We start from the raw sequence: 21,581 nt of genomic DNA, 5'->3' as shown, positions 1-21,581 counted from the left end.
CATTAAAATGTTCTTTTAGCCCCAATTTTTTATTTTCACAAAGGTAACAGGATAAAATGGACCTCAAAACTTGTTATGCAATTTCTCCTGAGTACGTCCCATATATGGGAGAAAACTATTGTTTGGGTGCATTGCAGGACTCAAAAGAGAAGGAGCACCATTTGAACGCAAAATTTTCTGTAATCATTAGCGAACGCTATGTCGTGTTTGGAGAACCTGTGATGTGCTTAAACAATGGAAACCCCCTATAAGTGATGCCATTTTGGAAACTAGACCCCTCAAGGAATGTATTTAGATGTGTGGTGAACACATTAAACCCCAAGGAGCTTCACAGAAGGTTATATAACTTTGACCTGTGAAAATAAAAAAATCACATTTTTCCCAAAAAATGTACCATATATACTCGTGTATAAGCCGACCCCCTAATTTTGCCACAAAAACTGGGAAAACTTATTGACTCGTGTATAAGCCGAGAGTGGAATCCATACACTATACCCCCATATGCTGCTCCATAGTTTATGCCCCCATATGCTGCTCCATAGAATATGCCACCATATGCTGCTCCATAGATTATGCCCCCATATGCTGCTCCATAGTTTATGCCCCCATATGCTGCTCCATAGAATATGCCCCCATATGCTGCTCCATAGAATATGCCCCATATGCTGCTCCATAGATTATGCCCCCATATGCTTCTCCATAGTTTATGCCCCCATATGCTGCCCCATAGACTATGCCCCCATATACTGCTACATAGACTATGCCCTCATATACTGCTCCATAGACTATGCCCCCATATGCTGCTCCATAGAATATGCCCCCATATGCTTCTCCATAGTTTATGCCCCCCATATGCTGCCCCATAGACTATTCCCCCATATACTGCTCCATAGACTATGCCCTCATATACTGCTCCATAGACTATGCCCTCATATACTGCTCCATAGACTATGCCCCCATATGCTGCTCCATAGATTATGCCCCCATATGCTGCCCCATAGACTATGCCCCCATATGCTGCTCCATAGACTATGCTCCCATATACTGCTCCATAGACTATGCCCCCATATACTGCCCCATAGAATATGCCCCCATATGCTGCCCCGTATAATATGCCCCATATGCTGCTCCATAGATTATGCCCCCATATGCTGCTCCATAGACTATGCCCCCATATGCTGCTCCATAGACTATTCTCCCATATGCTGCTCCATAGAATATGCCCCCCTATGCTGCAAAAAAAAAGTCATACTCACCTCTCCTGGGTCCATCGCCGCTGTCTGCCGCTTCTTGTGTCAGTGACTGTTCAGCCATCAGAGGGGCGGTGGGCACTAATCACGTCACCATGCCCCCTGCTGCCTAAACGTCACTGACACAGGATGCAGCAGAGACAGCGGTGAGCAACGATGGACCGGGGGACAGGTGAATAGCGCTATACTCACCCATCCTGCCACGGGCTCTGCAGCCTCGCTCGCTTCTATATACTCGTGTATAAGCCGACCCCCTAATTTTGCCACAAAAACTGGGAAAACTTATTGACTCGTGTATAAGCCGAGAGTGGAATCCATACACTATGCCCCCATATGCTGCTCCATAGTTTATGCTCCCATATGCTGCTCCATAGAATATGCCACCATATGCTGCTCCATAGATTATGCCCCCATATGCTGCTCCATAGTTTATGCCCCCATATGCTGCTCCATAGACTATGCCCCCATATGCTGCTCCATAGAATATGCCCCATATGCTTCTCCATAGTTTATGCCCCCATATGCTGCCCCATAGACTATTCCCCCATATACTGCTCCATAGACTATGCCCTCATATACTGCTCCATAGACTATGCCCTCATATACTGCTCCATAGACTATGCCCCCATATGCTGCTCCATAGATTATGCCCCCATATGCTGCCCCATAGACTATGCCCCCATATGCTGCTCCATAGACTATGCTCCCATATACTGCTCCATAGACTATTCTCCCATATGCTGCTCCATAGAATATGCCCCCCTATCCTGCAAAAAAAAAGTCATACTCACCTCTCCTGGGTCCATCGCCGCTGTCTGCCGCTTCTTGTGTCAGTGACTGTTCAGCCATCAGAGGGGCGGTGGGCACTAATCACGTCACCAAGCCCCCTGCTGCCTAAACGTCACTGACACAGGATGCAGCAGAGACAGCGGTGAGCAACGATGGACCGGGGGACAGGTGAATAGCACTATACTCACCCATCCTGCCACGGGCTCTGCAGCCTCGCTCGCTTCTCCACTGTCTTCCTTCCCTTCCCGTCTTCAGCGGTCACGTGGTACCGCTCATGAGCGGCACCACATGACTGCTGAAGACAGGAAGGGAGACAATGGAGAAGCGAGGCTGCAGAGACTACGGCAGGACAGGTAAGTATGATCTCTGACACCCCCGCTCCCCCTCCCCCGCCAACCCCCAGGTATATGACCCGTGTATAAGCCGAGAGGGGGACTTTCAGCCCAAAAAAATGGGCTAAAAATCTCGGCTTATACACGAGTATATACGGTACTTTTAGCTCCGTTTTTTTATTTTCACAAGAGTAACATGAGAAATTGCACCATAGAATTTGTTGTGCAATTTTTCCTGAGTACACAATACACCATATAGGGTTGAAAACTACTTTTGATGCACAGTGCAAAGCTCAAATGGGAAAAGGGGCCATATTGGAGCCCCTGAGGTACCAGAACAGCAGAAACTATTCATAAGTTACATCATTTTACAAACTACACCTCTCAATGAATTTATCTAGGGCTATAATGAGCATGTTGACAACACATGTGCCTCTCAGAATTTTATAACATTGAGCAATTTTATCGCTAAAATGCTGTTTTACCCCCCAAAATTTTACATTTTTATAAGGGCTAACTGGAAAAAATGGATGTCTCAGTTAATTGTGCAATTTCTCCAGAGTATGCCAATACCCTACATGTAATTGGGAACTACTTTTGAGGCACAGTACAACACTGAGAAGGGAAGCAGTGCCATAATTTAGTGCAAATTTTACTATTATGGTTTGACTCACGACTCACTGGGAGAGCCTTTGAAGTGTCTGAACAGCAGAATCCTCCTATAAGTGATCCCATTTTACAAACTACACCTCTCAATTAATTCATTTAAGCGTGCAGTGATCATATTGACACCACGGATGTGTCACAGAATTTTATACCATTGGGCAATGAAGAAAAAATAATTACATTTTTAGCACAAAAATTTTCTTTTAGTCTCAATTTTTACATTATCACAATGGATAAAAATGGCACTAAAATTTGTCACACAATTTCTTCTAAACGTGGAAATCCCCCATATATGTCTGTACAATACTGCCTAGCTACACAGCAAGAATCGGGAGGGATATTATTTGCCTCCTGGAGAACAGATTTTCCTAGACTAGTTTACAGACTCCACATACAGAGCCCATTTTGAAAATTATACCCCTTTGGGAATTTATATACAGGTGTAGTGATGATTTTGACTCCATGGGTGTTTTCCAGAAACAAGCAGTAGTGGATGCTGCTGAGTGAAAATGTCAAATCTGCTATTGTAGTACCCAGTACATTGCAATACGTTATGTCCAGCTTGTGCTCGTGCTCTGAAGACATGCACTCAAGTACTCATTGCAACAGAAATGGCAAACATGTGGATGCTAAATGTGGTATAGACATACTATGGGGCTCAGAAGGAAAGGAGACACTTTGATTTGGGAGTGCAGAATTTGCTGGATATTTTGGGGGGGCAAGAGCAGCCACAGCGCTGTTCCAGAGCGTTTGTGCTACCAGTAACAGGGAAGCCCCCTATATTTCCGTTAATAGATGTAGTGCAGCGGGGTTGGTGAGGTGCGACAGACAGGCAGTGACCACAGGAAAGTTCAAAACAAAGTCTTTTTAATGTCCAATGCTTCTATGCCTCTATACACATCCTGGGTGATACATAGCGACCCTCGCATTTAATACCTGTCACTGCCTCATACAGATGATGGACCTGAGAGGGTTTTTTTGTGGATTGTTTTGAAGCTTTTACTGGGAACATCTTATCATAGAATCATAGAATCGTAGAGTTGGAAGGGACCTCCTGGGCCATCTGGTCCAACCCCCTGCTCAAAGCAGGATTCGCTAAATCATCACAGTCAGATGTCTGTCCAGCCTCTGTTTGAAGACTTCCATTGAAGGAGAACTCACCACTTCTTGTGGCAGCTTGTTCCACTCATTGATCACTCTAACTGTCAAAAAGTTTTTTCTAATATCTAATCTGTGTCTCCTCCCATTCAATTTCATCCCATTGCTTCTAGTCTTTCCTTGTGCAAATGAGAATAAAGTTGATCCTTCTACAATGTGACAGCCCTTTAGATATTTGTAGACAGCTATTAAGTCTCCTCTCAGTCTTCTCTTTTGCAAACTAAACAATCCCAAATCCTGCAACCTTTCCTCATAAGACAGGGTTTGCAGACCGGTCACCATTTTGGTTGCTCTTTTCTGAACTTGCTCCAGTTTGTTGATGTCTTTTTTAAAATGTGGTGCCCAAAACTGGACACAATATTCCAGATGAGGTCTGACCAAAGAGGAGTAGAGGGAAATAATGACTTCACGTGATCTAGACTGTATGCTTCTGTTAATACATCCTAGAATTGCATTTGCCTTTTTTGCTGCTGCATCACACTGTTGACTCATATTCAGTCTGTGATCTATTAGTATACCCAAGTCTTTTTTACATGTGCTGTTGCTTAGGCCTATTCCTCCCATTCTGTATATGCTTTTTTCATTTTTATTGCCCAGATGTAGTACTTTGCATTTTTCCCTGTTAAAAACCATTCTGTTAGTTGCTGCCCACTTCTCCAGTTTATTTATATCTTTTTGAATCCTCTCTCTCTCTCTTCTCTAGTATTTGCTATCCCTCCTAGCTTTGCGTCATCAGCAAATTTAATCAGCTTACCCTCAATTCCTTCATCTAAATCGTTGATAAAGATGTTGAACAATACAGGGCCCAGGACAGAGCCCTGTGGTACCCCACTTGAGATATTCTTCCAACTGGATGTGCAGCCATTTACGACCACTCTTTGGGTCCGATCACTAAGCCAGTTATGAATCCACCTAACAGTTGCCTTGTCCATTCCATACTTAGTCATTTTTTCAATAAGGATTGTATGAGATACTTTGCCAAATGCTTTGCTGAAGTCAAGATATACTATATCTACAGCATTTCTTTGATCCACCCAATCAGTGATTCCATCATAGAAGGAAATTAAGTTAGTCTGACATGACTTATTAGTTACAAACCCACGCTGACTCTGTTTAATCACTTCATTCTTATCCAGGGGTACTGACATACATGTTGTTTAATAATTTATTCAAAGATCTTTCCTGGTATAGAAGTCAGACTCAGCGGCCTATAGTTGCCTGGGTCCACCTTCTTCCCCTTTTTGAAGATAGGAACAACATTTGCTCTTCTCCAGTCTTCTGGGACTTCTCCTGTTCTCCAAGAATTTTCAAAGATTATGGAGAGGGGTTCAAAAATTTCTTCTGCTATCTCCTTCAGTACTCTGGGGTGTAATTCATCTGGAGCTGGAGACTTGAATTCATTTAGGTTAGCTAAGTGTTTCCTCACTATCTTTCTGTTTATAGATATCCTGGATTCTTCTATTCCCTTAATAGGACAGTGAAGAACAGTTGATGTTACATTTCCTTTCTGAGAGAAAACAGATGCAAAATAGGAATTTAAAAGTTCGGCCTTCTCAACATCCTGTCTTACCATTTCATCATTTTCATCCTGTAAAAATCCTATAGCATCTTTGACTTTTCTTTTACTCTTGACATATCCCCAAAATCCTTTATTATTGCTTTTGACATCTCTTGCAAGCCTCAATTCATTGTCAGCTTTAGATAATCTGATTTGTGCCCTGCAGGTTCTGCAGACAGCATTATATTCTTCTTTAGATATGCCTCCCTCTTTCCATTTTATAAATATTTTTTTCTTCCTTTTTAGCATGTGCTTAAGTTCTGTGCTCATCCATCCTCGCTTCCTTAAATGCTTCCTATTCTTCCCTCTTTTCGGAATTGTTAACAATTGTGCTTTGAGAATTTCATTTTTCAAGATTTCCCATCCTTCCTGGACATTTTTGTCTTTAAGTATATCCAGCCATTGGATCCCTCCAATTCTCTTTCTGAATCCCTTAAAATCTGCCTTTCTGAAATCTAACCTTGACGTCTGAGTCTTCACAGGTCTTCCTCCTCTAGTTATCCAAAATTCTAAAATAGCATGGTCGCTACCTCCTAGGGTCCCAGCCACTTTTACCTCCTCAACCATTTCCTCCCTGTTTATAAGGATTAGATCCAAGGTAGCATTATATAATGTTTATCACATTTATCCTGTGCTCTATGCTGAGCACCTACATCGGGGTTTAAATATAAATCTCCGAATGACATGATTAAGATGAAACCCCCAGTGGAACTATTAACTATAATGAGGAAGCAGAGTTACTCTGGACTCCGTCTGGCCTCTGTGCAGTGGTTTTCTTCTTTTCAGAGTAGCAGAAAACTGTGTCCGACCACGCTTTTATGCATGCCAAAAGATGGACACTGCCACATCATAGGCCAGATGGAGTTCACAGTGCCTCTATCTGTCTTATTATAGGGAATTTTCTGCAGGGGTTCCATCTGAAACATATATTTAAGAGATTTAAATGGAAGTGCTGGTTTAAATGCTCAGCACAGAGCGCAGGATAAATGTGAGCTGAGCCTTGCTGCAATTTATGGTAGGCAGAATGAAGAAATCAACAGCAGGTGAAGAGTTGGTTTTAATTATTTTTTACGTCATTCCTCCTGCGGTATAATTGATTATACGACTTTATTCTTTGGGTCGGTGTAATTACAGCAATACCAGATTTATATTGTTTTTAATGTTTGGTTGCACATGCACTAAAAGTTGCTTTTTTGGCAAAAACAAGTTTTTGCATTGCAATATTTTGAAAGGTAAAATTTTTCTATATTTCTGTCGATAATGTCATGTGAGGGCTTGTTATTTGGGGGACAACTTGACATTTTTATTGGTACCATTGTCAGGCCCATGACATTTCTTTGATCACTTTCTGTTTTGATTTTTGGGAGGCAGAATGAACAAAAAACAGCAATTCAGGATTTTTTTGGGGGTGTTTTTTTTAATGCCGTTCCACGTGTTAAAATTGATAAGGCAGCTTTATTCGTGTCTATACGTTTGCAGCTGTAGGGGAAGTGGACTGACTATGGACCTGTCTGCAGTGGGAAGGCAAAGGTGTTATAGTGAAAGATGGGAAACAGCTGGAGATAAAGATGTAGAGTGTAATATTGGAATTTGACCACAAGATGGGAGTAGAGAGTTGTGAGAAAAGGACTGAACACCAGTCATTGGCTGAAGAAACTGCAAAGTCATGGGGGGCGGAGTTACCAGAACGAGAAGCGCATAAAAGAGGGAGAGAAAGTTCTGGAAGGGTCAGTCAGTCCCGGGAGAAGAGCTGAGGAGAAGAGTAGAAGTACAGTGCTGAAGCTCCAGAAGGGTCTGACATCTGAGACAGTCAGGGGGGTGACCCTGACAGGAGAAGCCGCAGACGGAGAGACAGGAAAGCCGCAGACTGAGAGAAGCCGGGGGGTACCACAAGACGGATGGACTCGGGCAGGCTAAGTGCTGCAGTGGATAGGCCTAGGGCAGATGCAGTGAAAGAGCAACGAGGGCCGTCATATGGAAGAAGGAAGCGAAGGTACCCAGGCCGGTGTGCGGAGAGTGTCTAGCTGCTGTTGTGTGGTGAGATCATTTTCCCCTCCGTCACTGAGGCCTGGTGAACTCCCTATTCTAGTGAAGGAAGGTAGTGAGCCTGATTATCAGGCACCTGGGACTAATGAAGACGATTGGCTGAGTGGAGTCACTGACTGGATTTAAGGCAGCCTACGCCCTTTCTGCCCTGCGGGTGATTTCTCTGTGGACTCTTGGACACCAGTCTGATTCCTGCTCTCCTAAAGCTAAGTTTTCTGTTTTGCCTTTTTGCATCTAAGATTTGTTTTTGTTTTTCTTGCTTTTTGGATTCTGCCACTCCCTGCTGGAGTGTGCAGTGTTCCGTGAGCTCTGTCTTCTGAAAGTACCTGAGTGCTGATTTAGTTTTTGAAGCTTAGTTGCTTCAGGGCCATTTTTATATCAGCTTGTTGGCTTTTGTCTCTGATAGGGTTTTGGCAAATTGCAGACAGCAGCCTTCCTATCCGTTCCTATCTAGGTAGTTTTTGGGCCCCGTCTTTGCTCAGCCTGTCTTTCTGTCTGTGTAAATGTTTTCATCTTGCTTCACCGTCATTATATGTGGGGGGCTGCCTATTGCTTTGGGGTCTGCTCTGGGGCAGTTAGATTTCCCCTTTCCTTCTTTAGGCCTATGTATCTCTCCGGCTGTGATCGAGGGGTCTAGGTCATCGTAGGAACCCCCCACGGCTACTGCTAGTTGTGTTGATAGGTTCAGGGGTCTGCAATCTGATAGTTGCCAACTTCTCTGGTTTTCAGGACTTAGCTAGCATTTCTGTTTTTGCCTCCTACGGTGACTCAATCATAACAGAATCACCCGCCAAACCGCAGATCCTGGGGTACTCAATAGCAGGAAAGAATTGTGTTTAAAAAAAAAAAAAAAGTGTGTATTTTCTTTCCTCTATATCTCTGAGGCCGTAGGGGGAATTTTTTTTCTCTCAATGGAGATAAAGCAAGTGTCTGATCGTGTGGAGCAGCTCGCTGCTGAAGTGCGAGGAATTTCCGCCTATCTTGCTCGTTCACATGCTGTTGAACCAAAGATCCCCACACCTGATGTATTTTTTGGGGATCGATCTAAATTTTTGAGCTTCAAAAATAATTGTAAATTATTTTTTGCTTTGAAGCCTAACTCGTCAGGGAGCCCCGCGCAGCAGGTTAAAATTGTCATCTCTTTGCTGCGCGGCGATCCCCAGGATTGGGCGTTTTCTTTGAAACCAGATGACCCTATTCTGACTAATGTGAACGCATTTTTTCAAGCCTTGGGGTTGCTGTACGACGAACCTAATACTATTGATCAGGCTGAAAAGACCCTGTTAGCATTGAGCCAGGGTCGAGAATCTGCAGAGTAGTACTGTCAAAAGTTCCGAAAGTGGGCGGTCCTTACTACCTGGAATGATAGTGCCTTGGCTGCTCTCTTTCGGAAGGGTTTGTCAGAAGCCGTAAAAGATACTATGGTGGGATTTCCTGTTCCCTCTGGTCTGGACGATTCTATGTCTTTAGCCATTCAGGTTGATCGGCGTTTACGTGAATGCAGGATTACACGAGAGGTGTTGCCACCGGTTGAACAGACGTCTGAACCTATGCAATGTGATAGAGTTTTGTCTAAGGCGCAACGTCAGGAATTCAGAAGGCGTAATAAGCTGTGTTTTTTCTGTGGAGATGCCTCACATGTTATTTCTGTTTGTCCTAAACGTGAGAAACGCTTTGCACACACGTTTTCTGTTGGTGGTGTTCAGCCTAAGTTTCTTTTGGCGATTACTCTGATCTGTTCCCTGTCCACATTTTCCGCCAAGGCTTTTGTGGATTCGGGAGCAGCGCTAAACCTAATGGACTTGGATTTTGCTAAACGTTGTGGATTTCCGTTGACACCTCTGCAGACGCCTATCCCTTTGAGGGGGATTGATGCTACCCCTCTGGCTAAAAATAAACCTCAGTTTTGGACCCAGTTGGTCATGCGGGTTGCCGCAGACCACCAAGAAAATTGCAGATTTTTGGTGTTGCATGGTCTGCATGATGCCATTGTTCTGGGGTTTCCCTGGTTGCAGATTCATAATCCAGTTTTGGATAGGAAGGCTGCTGTCTGCAATCTGCCAAAACCCTATCAGAGACAAAAGCCAACAAGCTGATATAAAAATGGCCCTGAAACAACTAAGCTTCAAAAACTAAATCAGCACTCAGGTACTTTCAGAAGACAGAGCTCACGGAACACTGCACACTCCAGCAGGGAGTGGCAGAATCCAAAAAGCAAGAAAAACAAAAACAAATCTTAGATGCAAAAAGGCAAAACAGAAAACTTAGCTTTAGGAGAGCAGGAATCAGACTGGTGTCCAAGAGTCCACAGAGAAATCACCCGCAGGGCAGAAAGGGCGTAGGCTGCCTTAAATCCAGTCAGTGACTCCACTCAGCCAATCGTCTTCATTAGTCCCAGGTGCCTGATAATCAGGCTCACTACCTTTCTTCACTAGAATAGGGAGTTCACCAGGCCTCAGTGACGGAGGGGAAAATGAACTCACAACACTGTTGTATGCTGCTGTGGTCGTCAGGAGGACGGCCAATAAAGAGGACCTGTTGGACGCACTTCATTCTCTGTCTCAGTCTGTTCGCGGCGAAGAAAAGAGTCACCCCCCAGTTGGCCCACCTACCTACACAGCGATACCACATTTATACAATTTTTTTCATGCTTTGGTGCTTCTACACAGTAAAAACTATTTTATAAAAAAAAAATTATTTTGCATCGCTTTATTTTGAGAGCTGTAACTTTTTATTTTTCTACTGATGGAGTTGTTTTTTGCTGGACAAGATGACATTTTCAGCTATGCCATTTTTATTTGCATTCGTCTTTTTGACCACATTTTGTTCCACTTTTTGGTATGATGAAAAAGCATAGTTGCTTTGCTTTGTTTTTTATTTATTTTTTGTTGTGTTCACTGAAGTGTTAACTAGTGGGACAGTTTTATAGATTAGATTGTTCCAGATGCAACAATACTAAATATGTGCACTGTTTTATTTATTTTTTTACATAAAAGTTTGTATTTATTATTTTACAATATATATATTTTTTATTATAATTTTGAGATTTTTTTTGTTTACTTTTTTACTTTTTTGTCCTACTATGGAACTTTGACTTTCACAGCTTTGATCGCAGTTATAAAGCACAACAATGCCATTGCATTTCTATACTTTATAACCTGTGCTGCAAACACAAGATAATTAGATCAGTCACTGCACATGTTCTAAATAACTTGCTAGAGCTTGGGGACCCAGAGTCATCATGATGATATCCGGTCACCATGGCAACATTCGGCCCTCACGATGATGTCGCTGGGGTGCCGATAGAAGAGCAGAGAGAGCCCCCTCCTTCTGCCTGCCTTGTAAATGGTGCAATCAATATTGATTGCAGCATTTAGAGGGTTAAACTGCTGGAAGTGTGTAGGTAACACTCCTGGCAGTTAGTAGCGGGTGTCAGCTGTCATGTCAAATGAACACTCGTCCGCGATTTCGCACACACACCTCCTGTGAGTGCAAAATTGCCTCGACGTATCCATACGTCTAATGTCAGTAAGTAAGCTCAGTTGGTGACTCTAGGTTAAGCACCTGCTCTCACTATGCTTATGCTTGGATGTGACGGTCAGTTTTTGAAATTAGTAAGTACTTAACAACCTGGACGTATGTATACGTCCAAGGTCGTGTAGGGGTTAACGGTTTCAACTGTTGTGTGCCACCTAAAGAAATTTACGAAAGACAGAGGTCGGCGTATCTTTCTGTTGTAATTTACACCACTTTTTGGGTTTAAATTATGTTGAATTTGACCCTTGACCATGTCCCCCTCCTGCCCAATTTACAAAAAGTAGGCAAAGCTGGTCCAGGACCCAAACTTGTGGCAAAACCTGCTTGATGAATTGGCCTGATAGTTTTTCTTACTGATTTGTATCCAATATATGCTTACCTGGGTCACATAATGAACAACATCTATTGTTTCTCTCATATTCTTTATTATCACACTGCAATTCTGAACTCTGCAAAAAGAAGATACAGTATAGACATTAGTGTTATGTCAGATATATTCTGAATTGTTCAGGTAACCCATTCATTAGGACCCATTTACAATATAAAAATGGAGCAAGAAATACATTGTCCATTGCAAACAACTTTCTAACCTTTAATATATACCATAGAAAACGGTCTACTTTTCACTTGCCAAGTTTTCATAAATGAGCCCCTTTGTGAGCTATTAAACAGGTCTCCCTACACAGACTTCCTCTAATAAGTGCTCGTCTCAGGCAGCATGTGTTGAGAGTAGCAAAAGATAAGGTATTCATTAAATGTAAGTTTTCCCCAATGTGATAGTTCATATTAGTAATTTCCACTCTGTTGGTAGATAATAAAATATGCTATCATTGTTTTTCTACGTGATGAAGAATAACAGTATTTTAGTTGCTGCATCAGTCTTCCTGATGACTAGGAAAATGCCTGCTCCCAAAGAAAAATGACAAAGTATTTTCTATATTAGAAGCCATAGAGGAAACCTGCTGAGGTCTTGCTGGTAAAATGAATAACAGTTATGAAAGTTCTAAAACTTGTCATGGTGCACGGCTTCCATTTTGCACTTCAGTAGTTTGCAGGAAACGTCCCTACATAGTTATCTAGCATGTAAAGGGTCATCGCGGACTAGTCCAAAATGTTCCTACTGTCTATTATGCCGAATACTACAGCAAACTCTAATTTTCCTCCATGAGCTTCTCATATATACAGGACTTTATACTGTTCATCATTCAAGTATTAATATGTAATCAAATGAGACTATAGAATATGTGGTTGATCTCAAGCCTAGGTCAACAATCGACATCTTATACTTATACACTTGGACAGCTGATAAGAGTAAACTAGTTGCTGGAAAAATTGAGTGTACGCCCTTTCTTGCGCACCACTTGAAATATTGAAAGAACACCATGAAGTTGCACAATTTTTGAAAGATTGACCCAGATCATTAGTAGGCCTTGGCTATAAGTGAGGGACTGAGGTAGCCAAAAGGGCGGACTTATCACTGGCGCAACCTGTGCGGCTGCACAGGGGCCCAAGGGGTAAGCGGGCCAATTCAACCACCCAAGCAGGTGCACTTTTGCATTTTTAGGAGCTCTGGGGCTGCAAACAACCCATAAAATGTTCTTGCACAGGAGCCCTTTTCTGTCTGTCTCCACCAGTGGGTAGCCATTATGAGTTGAGAGTTGTTTCTGTTTTCCTTTTTTGGCTGTTAGGCCATTATGGACTATTCAAGTGCAGTACCCTGAAATATATTTAGTTAAAGCCACAATGGTTATTGTGCCCACATTCTTCAATAAAGTTTGTAATTAGAGATGAACGAACTTGTTTGGAAAACCAACATGGGAAAAGGGGAAAAAGGATTTTCTCAGTGCTCACCAGAGGCGTGCAGGGGATGTTTGCCCCCTGACATTTAATGACTCGTATGTTTTTAACTTTTTACCAGCAATGGATTAAATAAAAAGACCAAATTCGTATTTTTATGGAAATCACCTGGTGCTAGTTTTTCCTTTTTTCCCTTGTTTGGAAAACGTTCAACAATTTCAAATTGAGCACAAATGTACCGCATTCGGATTCGTGTTCGGATTCCAGAGCATGATCCTTCAAATTCTGCAAAATTTGTGCGCAGTTTGATAAATGATCACATTTCCACTAATGCGTTTGTTATAACTTTGGCTTGGAAAGCGGTGCTGTATGATGAGCTGGGGGGACGTTTTTGATGAGGGGAGGTGGTAGGGAGGGGTCAGAGGAGTGGCGGACTGTTATTCTTTTCTTCTTTTTCTTTTTTTATTAACTTAATGAGTGGAGATTCTGGCAGCCAATCAGGGCGCAGAAACCACATAAAACGTCCAGACACAAGAGCTTCTATAACTTGCTGCTGAAGTCACATGTCCATCTCCATATAAAAAGCGGACATGTTGTTTTGGTGGCGTCATTTTGTCAGTGTAACAGCGCAGAGAGGCTGCTCCTGTTGCTGCAAGTAGTCAAATAATTAGTTGGTTTATTGTCAGTTAGTTCACCTAGATTGGATCCTGTGTGAAATCGACCTTCCTGCATCTAACTCGTTTGTGCTAATAGTGTGGTGCAGGCAGGAGGCCACATTTCCTCATCAAAATTGTTTGTGATAATATTGTGGTGCAGTCAAGAGGCCACATTTTATAATCAAATCCATTTGAGCTAATACTGTGATGCAGGCACCAGGCCACATTTCATAAATTTAAATCATTTGGGCTAATATTGTGGTGCAGGCAGGAGGCCACATTTCCTAATCAAAATTGTTTGTACTAATACTGTGGTGCAGGCACCAGGCCACATTTCATAACCTAGATTGTTTGGCTAATACTGTGGTGCAGGCACCAGGCCATATTTTGTAATATAAATCCTTTTTGCTAATACTGTGGTGCAGGTACCCGTCCACATTTCATAATCAAAATTGTTTGGGCTAATACTGTGGTGTAGGCACCAGGCCACATTTTATAACCTAAATTGTTTTGCTAATACTGTTGTGCAAGCACCAGGCCATATTTTGTAATATAAATCCTTTTTGCTAATACTGTGGTGCAGGTACCCGTCCACATTTCATAATCAAAATTGTTTGGGCTAATACTGTAGTGCAAGCACCAGGCCAAATTTCCTAATATAAATCATTTGGGCTAATACTGTGGGGCAGACAACAGGCCACATTTCATATTCTAAATCATTTGTGCTAATACTGTGGTGCAGGCACCAGCCACATTTCATAATCAAAATCGTTTAGGCTAATACTGTGGTGCAGGCAGGGGGCAACATTTCCTCATCTAACTTGTTTGCGCTAATATTGTGGTGCAAAAAGGAGGCCACATTTCCTATTCAAAATTGTTTGTGGTAATACTGTGGCGCAGGCAGGAGGCCAAGTTTCCTAACAAAATAGTTTATGCTAATCTTGTGTTGCAGGCAAGAAGGCCACATTTCCTAATCAAAATCATTTGGGTTAATAGTACCAGGCCACTTTTCATAATCTAAATCATTTAGGCTAATAATGTGCTGCAGGCAGAGGGCAACATTTCCTAATCTAAATTGTTTGTGCTAATATTGTGGTGCAGTTAGGTGGCTACATTTCCTAATCAAAATCATTTGGGTTAATAGTACCAGGCTACATTTCATAATCTAAATTGTTTGGGCTAATAATATGGTGCAGGCACAAGGCTACATTTCGTAATATAAATTCTTTGTACTAATATTGTGGTGAAAGTACCAGTCCACATTTCATATTTCATAATCAAAATTGTTTGGGCTAATACTATGGTGCAAGCACGCCATGTTTCCTAACCTAAATTGTTTGGGCTAATACTGTGGATCAGGCAACAGGCCATATTTCATATTCTAAATCATTTGTGCTAATACTGTGGTACAGGCACCAGTCTACATTTCATAATCAAAATCGTTTGGGCTAATACTGTGGTGTAGGCACCAGACCACATTTCATAACACTGGGGAACAATTTGAAAAAAAATTTCTGTTGAGTTAGGTTTTTGAGCTGATTTATACTAAAATTGACATGCTGATTCCAAAAATGTAGTCAGTTTTTTTCTATCACGTCAAGTTTTTCCTCCTCAACTTACCTGCCATAGAAGCACCATTGCACTGATTTCTGTAATAAGACTTGTTATCTGAGTACAATTCGACTCATATAGAGCTACGTGGCAACTTGTAAGAGTAGTCACAACTGAGACAGTGTGGTGAGAGGTGTGTACAGCTCCCAATACGTCATAATTATCAATATCTTTACACAAAAAATGTATCATAGTAGGAATAAATAGGATTTGTGATAGCTTTTCTCTTTACATTGGGCGCTTAGTTGTAATTTATATATCTTTTATGATTTTTTTCTTTGTTAGTTTTCAAAGCTTGTAACTTTCCATCTCAGTGTTTTATTTACTTATGTACATATTTCCTTTGTTTCAGATCATGTCTGCTCCTTCTTCCTCTCGTCGTAAATGCCTAAACAACCCTGACTCCTTCTGCTATATTTGTGGTGTTTTCACCATTCCAGTTCAAAGGGCAAACATCAGTGCATTTGTCAAACAAGAATATTTTGCATATTTTAAAGTAAAACTCGGTGATCAAGATAAGCCATGGGCCCCTCACATAGTGTGCAAGCAGTGTGTCGAGAGTTTACGGATGTGGACCAAAGGAACACGTGAAAAGTTGGCATTTGGTATCCCCATGGTGTGGAGAGAGCAAAAAAGTCATTCCACAGACTGTTACTTCTGTTTAGTGAAAACATCAGGATTTAACAGGAAAAATAAAAGTAAAATAGAATATCCAAATCTACCGTCAGCTATCAGACCAATGCCTCATTCAGCTGAAATTCCAGTGCCAGTTTTCGAACAGCTACCATCTCTAGAAGTTCTGAGTGATGTTGACGAACACAGTGACAGCAATGATGCAGAATTTGAAAGTCACAAGGATTCAGTTCGTAAGGGATTTGATCAGCACGAGTTAAATGATTTAGCACGTGAATTGGGCTTATCAAAAAAGCTTCAGAATTACTAGCATCAAGGCTGAATGAGAAACAGTTACTTGAACAAGGAGCGAAGGTATCAAACTTTCTTACTAGAGAAAGTACTTTTTTGCAGTACTTTCGGTGTGACAGCGGTTTTGTGTTTTGCCATAATATTCCTGGTTTACTACAAGAATTAGGGCTTTCAATGTACAATCCAAATGAATGGCGACTGTTTATTGATAGCTCAAAGCGGAGTCTTAAGTGTGTCCTTCTACACAATGGCAATTTATTTGGTGCAGTCCCTATTGGGCATTCTGTCTCTCTTCGTGAAGAACATGGAGATGTAAAGAGAGTTATTGAGTTATTGAAATATGACACACACAATTGGATCATCTGTGTTGACCTTAAAATGGTTTGCTTCCTTCTTGGTCAGCAACGTGGGTACACAAAGTATCCCTGCTATCTCTGTATGTGGGATAGCAGAGCTCGAGAAAAGCATTGGGTTGAGTCGAATTGGCCTTCAAGATCTGGTCTTAAACCTGGAGATCCTAACATTCTACATCAGCCACTTGTTGACAGGAAGAATATACTATTCCCACCTCTGCACATAAAACTAGGTCTCATGAAGCAATTTGTAAAAGCATTGCCAACTGACGGCGACTGTTTTAAGTACATCATGTTGGCACTTCCTGGACTGTCCATTGAAAAAATCAAGGCTGGTGTGTTTGATGGTCCACAAATTCGACAGCTCATCAAAGATGAACATTTCACCGGGACTATGTCAGATCTTGAGAAGAATGCTTGGTTATCATTCAAAGACGTCGTCAAGAACTTTCTTGGAAATACACGTGCAAGTAATTACAAAGAAATTGTTCAGAAACTATTGGAGAGCTACAAAGCGCTTGGTTGCAACATGAGTATTAAACTACATTTTCTGCATTGCCATCTTGCCAACTTTCCGGAAAATCTTGGTGCTGTTAGCGATGAGCAAGGTGAACGATTTCACCAAGATTTGAATGTTATGGAAGACCGTTACCAGGGTAGATGGGATGTACCTATGATGGCTGACTATTGCTGGAGCATCAAACGTGATTGTCCTCAAGTTAAACACTCCAGAAAAAGCTATAAATGTACATTTTTACCTTAAATACTTGCATATATATATATATATATACAGTGGGGAAAAAAAGTATTTAGTCAGTCAGCAATAGTGCAAGTTCCACCACTTAAAAAGATGAGAGGCGTCTGTAATTTACATCATAGGTAGACCTCAACTATGGGAGACAAACTGAGAAAAAAAAATCCAGAAAATCACATTGTGTGTTTTTTTTTTCATTTTATTTGCATATTATGGTGGAAAATAAGTATTTGGTCAGAAACAAGCAATCAAGATTTCTGGCTCTCACAGACCTGTAACTTCTTCTTTAAGAGTCTCCTCTTTCCTCCACTCATTACCTGTAGTAATGGCACCTGTTTAAACTTGTTATCAGTATAAAAAGACACCTGTGCACACCCTCAAACAGTCTGACTCCAAACTCCACTATGGTGAAGACCAAAGAGCTGTCAAAGGACACCAGAAACAAAATTGTAGCCCTGCACCAGGCTGGGAAGACTGAATCTGCAATAGCCAACCAGCTTGGAGTGAAGAAATCAACTGTGGGAGCAATAATTAGAAAATGGAAGACATACAAGACCACTGATAATCTCCCTCGATCTGGTGCTCCACACAAAATTCCACCCCGTGGGGTCAGAATGATCACAAGAACGGTGAGCAAAAATCCCAGAACCACGCGGGGGGACCTAGTGAATGAACTGCAGAGAGCTGGGACCAATGTAACAAGGCCTACCATAAGTAACACACTACGCCACCATGGACTCAGATCCTGCAGTGCCAGACGTGTCCCACTGCTTAAGCCTGTACATGTCCGGGCCCGTCTGAAGTTTGCTAGAGAGCATTTGGATGATCCAGAGGAGTTTTGGGAGAATGTCCTATGGTCTGATGAAACCAAACTGGAACTGTTTGGTAGAAACACAACTTGTCGTGTTTGGAGGAAAAAGAATACTGAGTAGCATCCATCAAACACCATACCTACTGTAAAGCATGGTGGTGGAAACATCATGCTTTGGGGCTGTTTCTCTGCAAAGGGGCCAGGACGACTGATCCGGGTACATGAAAGAATGAATGGGGCCATGTATCGTGAGATTTTGAGTGCAAACCTCCTTCCATCAGCAAGGGCATTGAAGATGAAACGTGGCTGGGTCTTTCAAAATGACAATGATCCAAAGCACACCGCCAGGGCAACGAAGGAGTGGCTTCGTAAGAAGCATTTCAAGGTCCTGGAGTGGCCTAGCCAGTCTCCAGATCTCAACCCTATAGAAAACCTTTGGAGGGAGTTGAAAGTCCGTGTTGCCAAGCGAAAAGCCAAAAACATCACTGCTCTAGAGGAGATCTGCATGGAGGAATGGGCCAACATACCAACAACAGTGTGTGGCAACCTTGTGAAGACTTACAGAAAACGTTTGACCTCTGTCATTGCCAACAAAGGATATATCACAAAGTATTGTGATGAAATTTTGTTTCTGACCAAATACTTATTTTCCACCATAATATGCAAATAAAATGAAAAAAAAACAGACAATGTGATTTTCTGGATTTTTTTTTCTCAGTTTGTCTCCCATAGTTGAGGTCTACCTATGATGTAAATTACAGACGCCTCTCATCTTTTTAAGTGGTGGAACTTGCACTATTGCTGATTGACTAAATACTTTTTTGCCCCACTGTATATATCCTTTGTAAAAAACATGATAGTGTTAAAAAACATATTTGTCATGCCTATTTCTTATATATTTCATTTTTTGTTCATATTTGTACTATTTAAAAAAAAAAAAAAACTTTTTAGGTACAGTAGTTTACATATTTTTGAGAAGACAAAAATCCTATAGTTCAAAAACTTGACGTGATAGAGAAAAACTGAGATCATTTCTGGATTCAGCATCCAAAAATTAATTAAGAACAGTTGTCTGACCTAACTCCTAAAAAATTGCGTTCCCCATAATCAAAATCGTGTATTTGAATAGTTCACCGCGCTATGCTGAGAAAGTGTGCAAAAAACTTGATTGTAGGTAGATAAAAGTATTATTAGTTAGTAATAGCATTTTATAAAAATGGTCAAAAGATTATTTTAAAATTTGTTAAAAATAAAAGTTATGTTTTAGCAGATTACAGATACAGTTAGGCACACATTCCTTTTAATAGATGGATTAGATTAAAGCGAACTGACCCTCTGTGATCACATTATGCAACAGTAACCAAATAAAAACAATAAGACTAAGCAACTAACAATAGGAAACATTGTAATTGTATTAGATTCACTAATTACCATCAATGAGGAGCATTGTAAGGCAATGAAATACACCTATTACTGCCACTAATTAACAAGGGATACCAACTACAGCTGTGTGAGCTACTATAAAAGGACGGGCTGACAGGCATGCAGCACAGCCCTGACGAAGAGGGAAGCCACCCTCGAAACGTGTTGGTTTGTGCCTCTCGCACACCCATCCTTTGCCCTGTTTGTGACGTCACAGTAGCTCCACCCCCCGATCCTGCCTCGGTGTTACTTCCGGCCGGAGTACACGAGGTGCAGGTGTCTACCCGCTTCCCCCTCCACACGCGCTTTGGTTAGACTGCGGCCAACAGAAACCTGCACAAGTGCACACGAGTCCTATTAGGACTGACTGCATAGTCTGTTGCCACTACATTTACACAGTGGACTTTCCTACACACAGTGCTCTGCCACATTGCCCACATCAGCAGACATCGCTCCTGCTCCTGTTAGACTGTGGCCAGCAGAAACCAGCACAAGTAAGTGCATAAGAATCCTATTAGGAATGACTGCCTAGTCGGTTGCCATTATCATCCACATAGTGGACTTTTTCATATACAGTGCTCTACCACACTGCTCACATCAATGGACATTGCTGTTGCTCATCTTTGGTCAGCATAAAATCAACACAAGTAAGTGTACAAGAGTTCCATTAATTTAGGACTGACTGTCCAGCTTAGGCCTCTTTCACACTTCCGTTTTTGACCATCAGTCAAAATCCGCCAGTTTTTTAAAAAAACGGATCCGCCATTTTTTTTGCGGATCCGTTTTTTTCCCCATTGAGCTGCATTACTGGCGGATCTTGACGGATGGCCAACCGTTGGATCCGTTTTTTTGCGGATCCGCCAAATTTTTTTCCTCCGCCAACATGCCTGGACGGACCTTGCTACTTTTTTTTTGCTGCAGGATCCGCATTTTACAGTGCGCATGTCCGGAGGAAGGAATTCAGTCGGAATTTTAACCCTGAAATCCTTTCTGGCGGACGGAAAAAATCTCTCTCTCTCCCCGGACTACGGTTCCTTTAATATTCTGCATTCAACGGATCCGTCAAAAAAACGGTCCGGTGGCATCCGTTTGCATCAGTTACAAACGGATCTGCTTTCCGCCTTTTGGCGGATTTTAACTGACAAGAAAAAACGGATGTGTGAAAGAGGCCTAATACTGTGGTGCAGTTACCAGTTCACATTTCATAATCAAAATGGTTTTGGCTAATACTGTGGTGCAGGCATGGGACCATATTTCTTAATCTAAATTGTTTATGCTAATATTGTGGTGCAGGCAGGAGGCCACATTTCCTAATCAAAATGGTTTGGGCTAATACTGTGGTGCAAACACCTTGCCACATTTCATAATATAAATCCTTTGTGCTAATACTGTGGTGCGGATACCATTCCACATTTCGTAATCAAAATAGTTTGGGCTAATACTGTGGTGCAGGCAAGGGGCCATATTTCCTAATCTAAATAGTTTGGGATAATATTGTGGTGCACACAGGAGGCCACATTTCCTAATAAAATTGTTTTGGCTAATACTGTGGTGCAGGCAGGGGTCCACATTTCCTAATCTAAATTGTTTGTGCTAATATTGTGGAGCAGGCAGGAGGCCACATTTCCTATTCAAAATAGTTTGAACTAATACTGTGGTGCAGGTATCAAGCCACATTTCATAATCTCAATTGTTTAAGCTAATAATGTGGTGCAGGCATGGGGCAACATTTCCTAATCCGAATTGTGCTAGTATTTTGTTGTAGCCAGGAGACCACATTTCCTAATCAAAATTGTTTGTGCTAATATTGTGGTGCAATCAGGAGGCCACATTTCCTAACCTAAATCATTTGTTCTAATATTGTGGTTCAGCCAGAAGTAAACATTTCAACATTTAAATCCTTTGTACTAATTGTTT

The 21,581-nt window shown here is 41.7% G+C and overlaps 1 protein-coding gene across 2 annotated transcripts in view; it reads right to left on the bottom strand.

Annotated features, from left to right (window-relative positions):
• The window catches only part of CD40 (CD40 molecule), a 132,701-nt gene that overhangs the window by 62,858 nt on the left and 48,262 nt on the right, over positions 1-21,581 (bottom strand). For both annotated transcript variants that reach the window (XM_073559368.1, XM_073559367.1), the window contains exon 2: positions 11,716-11,785. In XM_073559368.1, the coding sequence (XP_073415469.1) occupies positions 11,716-11,785 (70 nt within the window). The remainder of the gene's footprint in view (positions 1-11,715; positions 11,786-21,581) is intronic.

This window comes from Dendrobates tinctorius, unplaced genomic scaffold (assembly GCF_039654945.1).
Source record: "Dendrobates tinctorius isolate UK_male_01 unplaced genomic scaffold, ASM3965494v1 ptg000270l, whole genome shotgun sequence".
Classification (NCBI taxonomy): Eukaryota; Metazoa; Chordata; class Amphibia; order Anura; family Dendrobatidae; genus Dendrobates; species Dendrobates tinctorius.
Note: the sequence above shows the minus strand (reverse complement) of the source record. Positions and strands in the feature narration are given on the sequence as shown.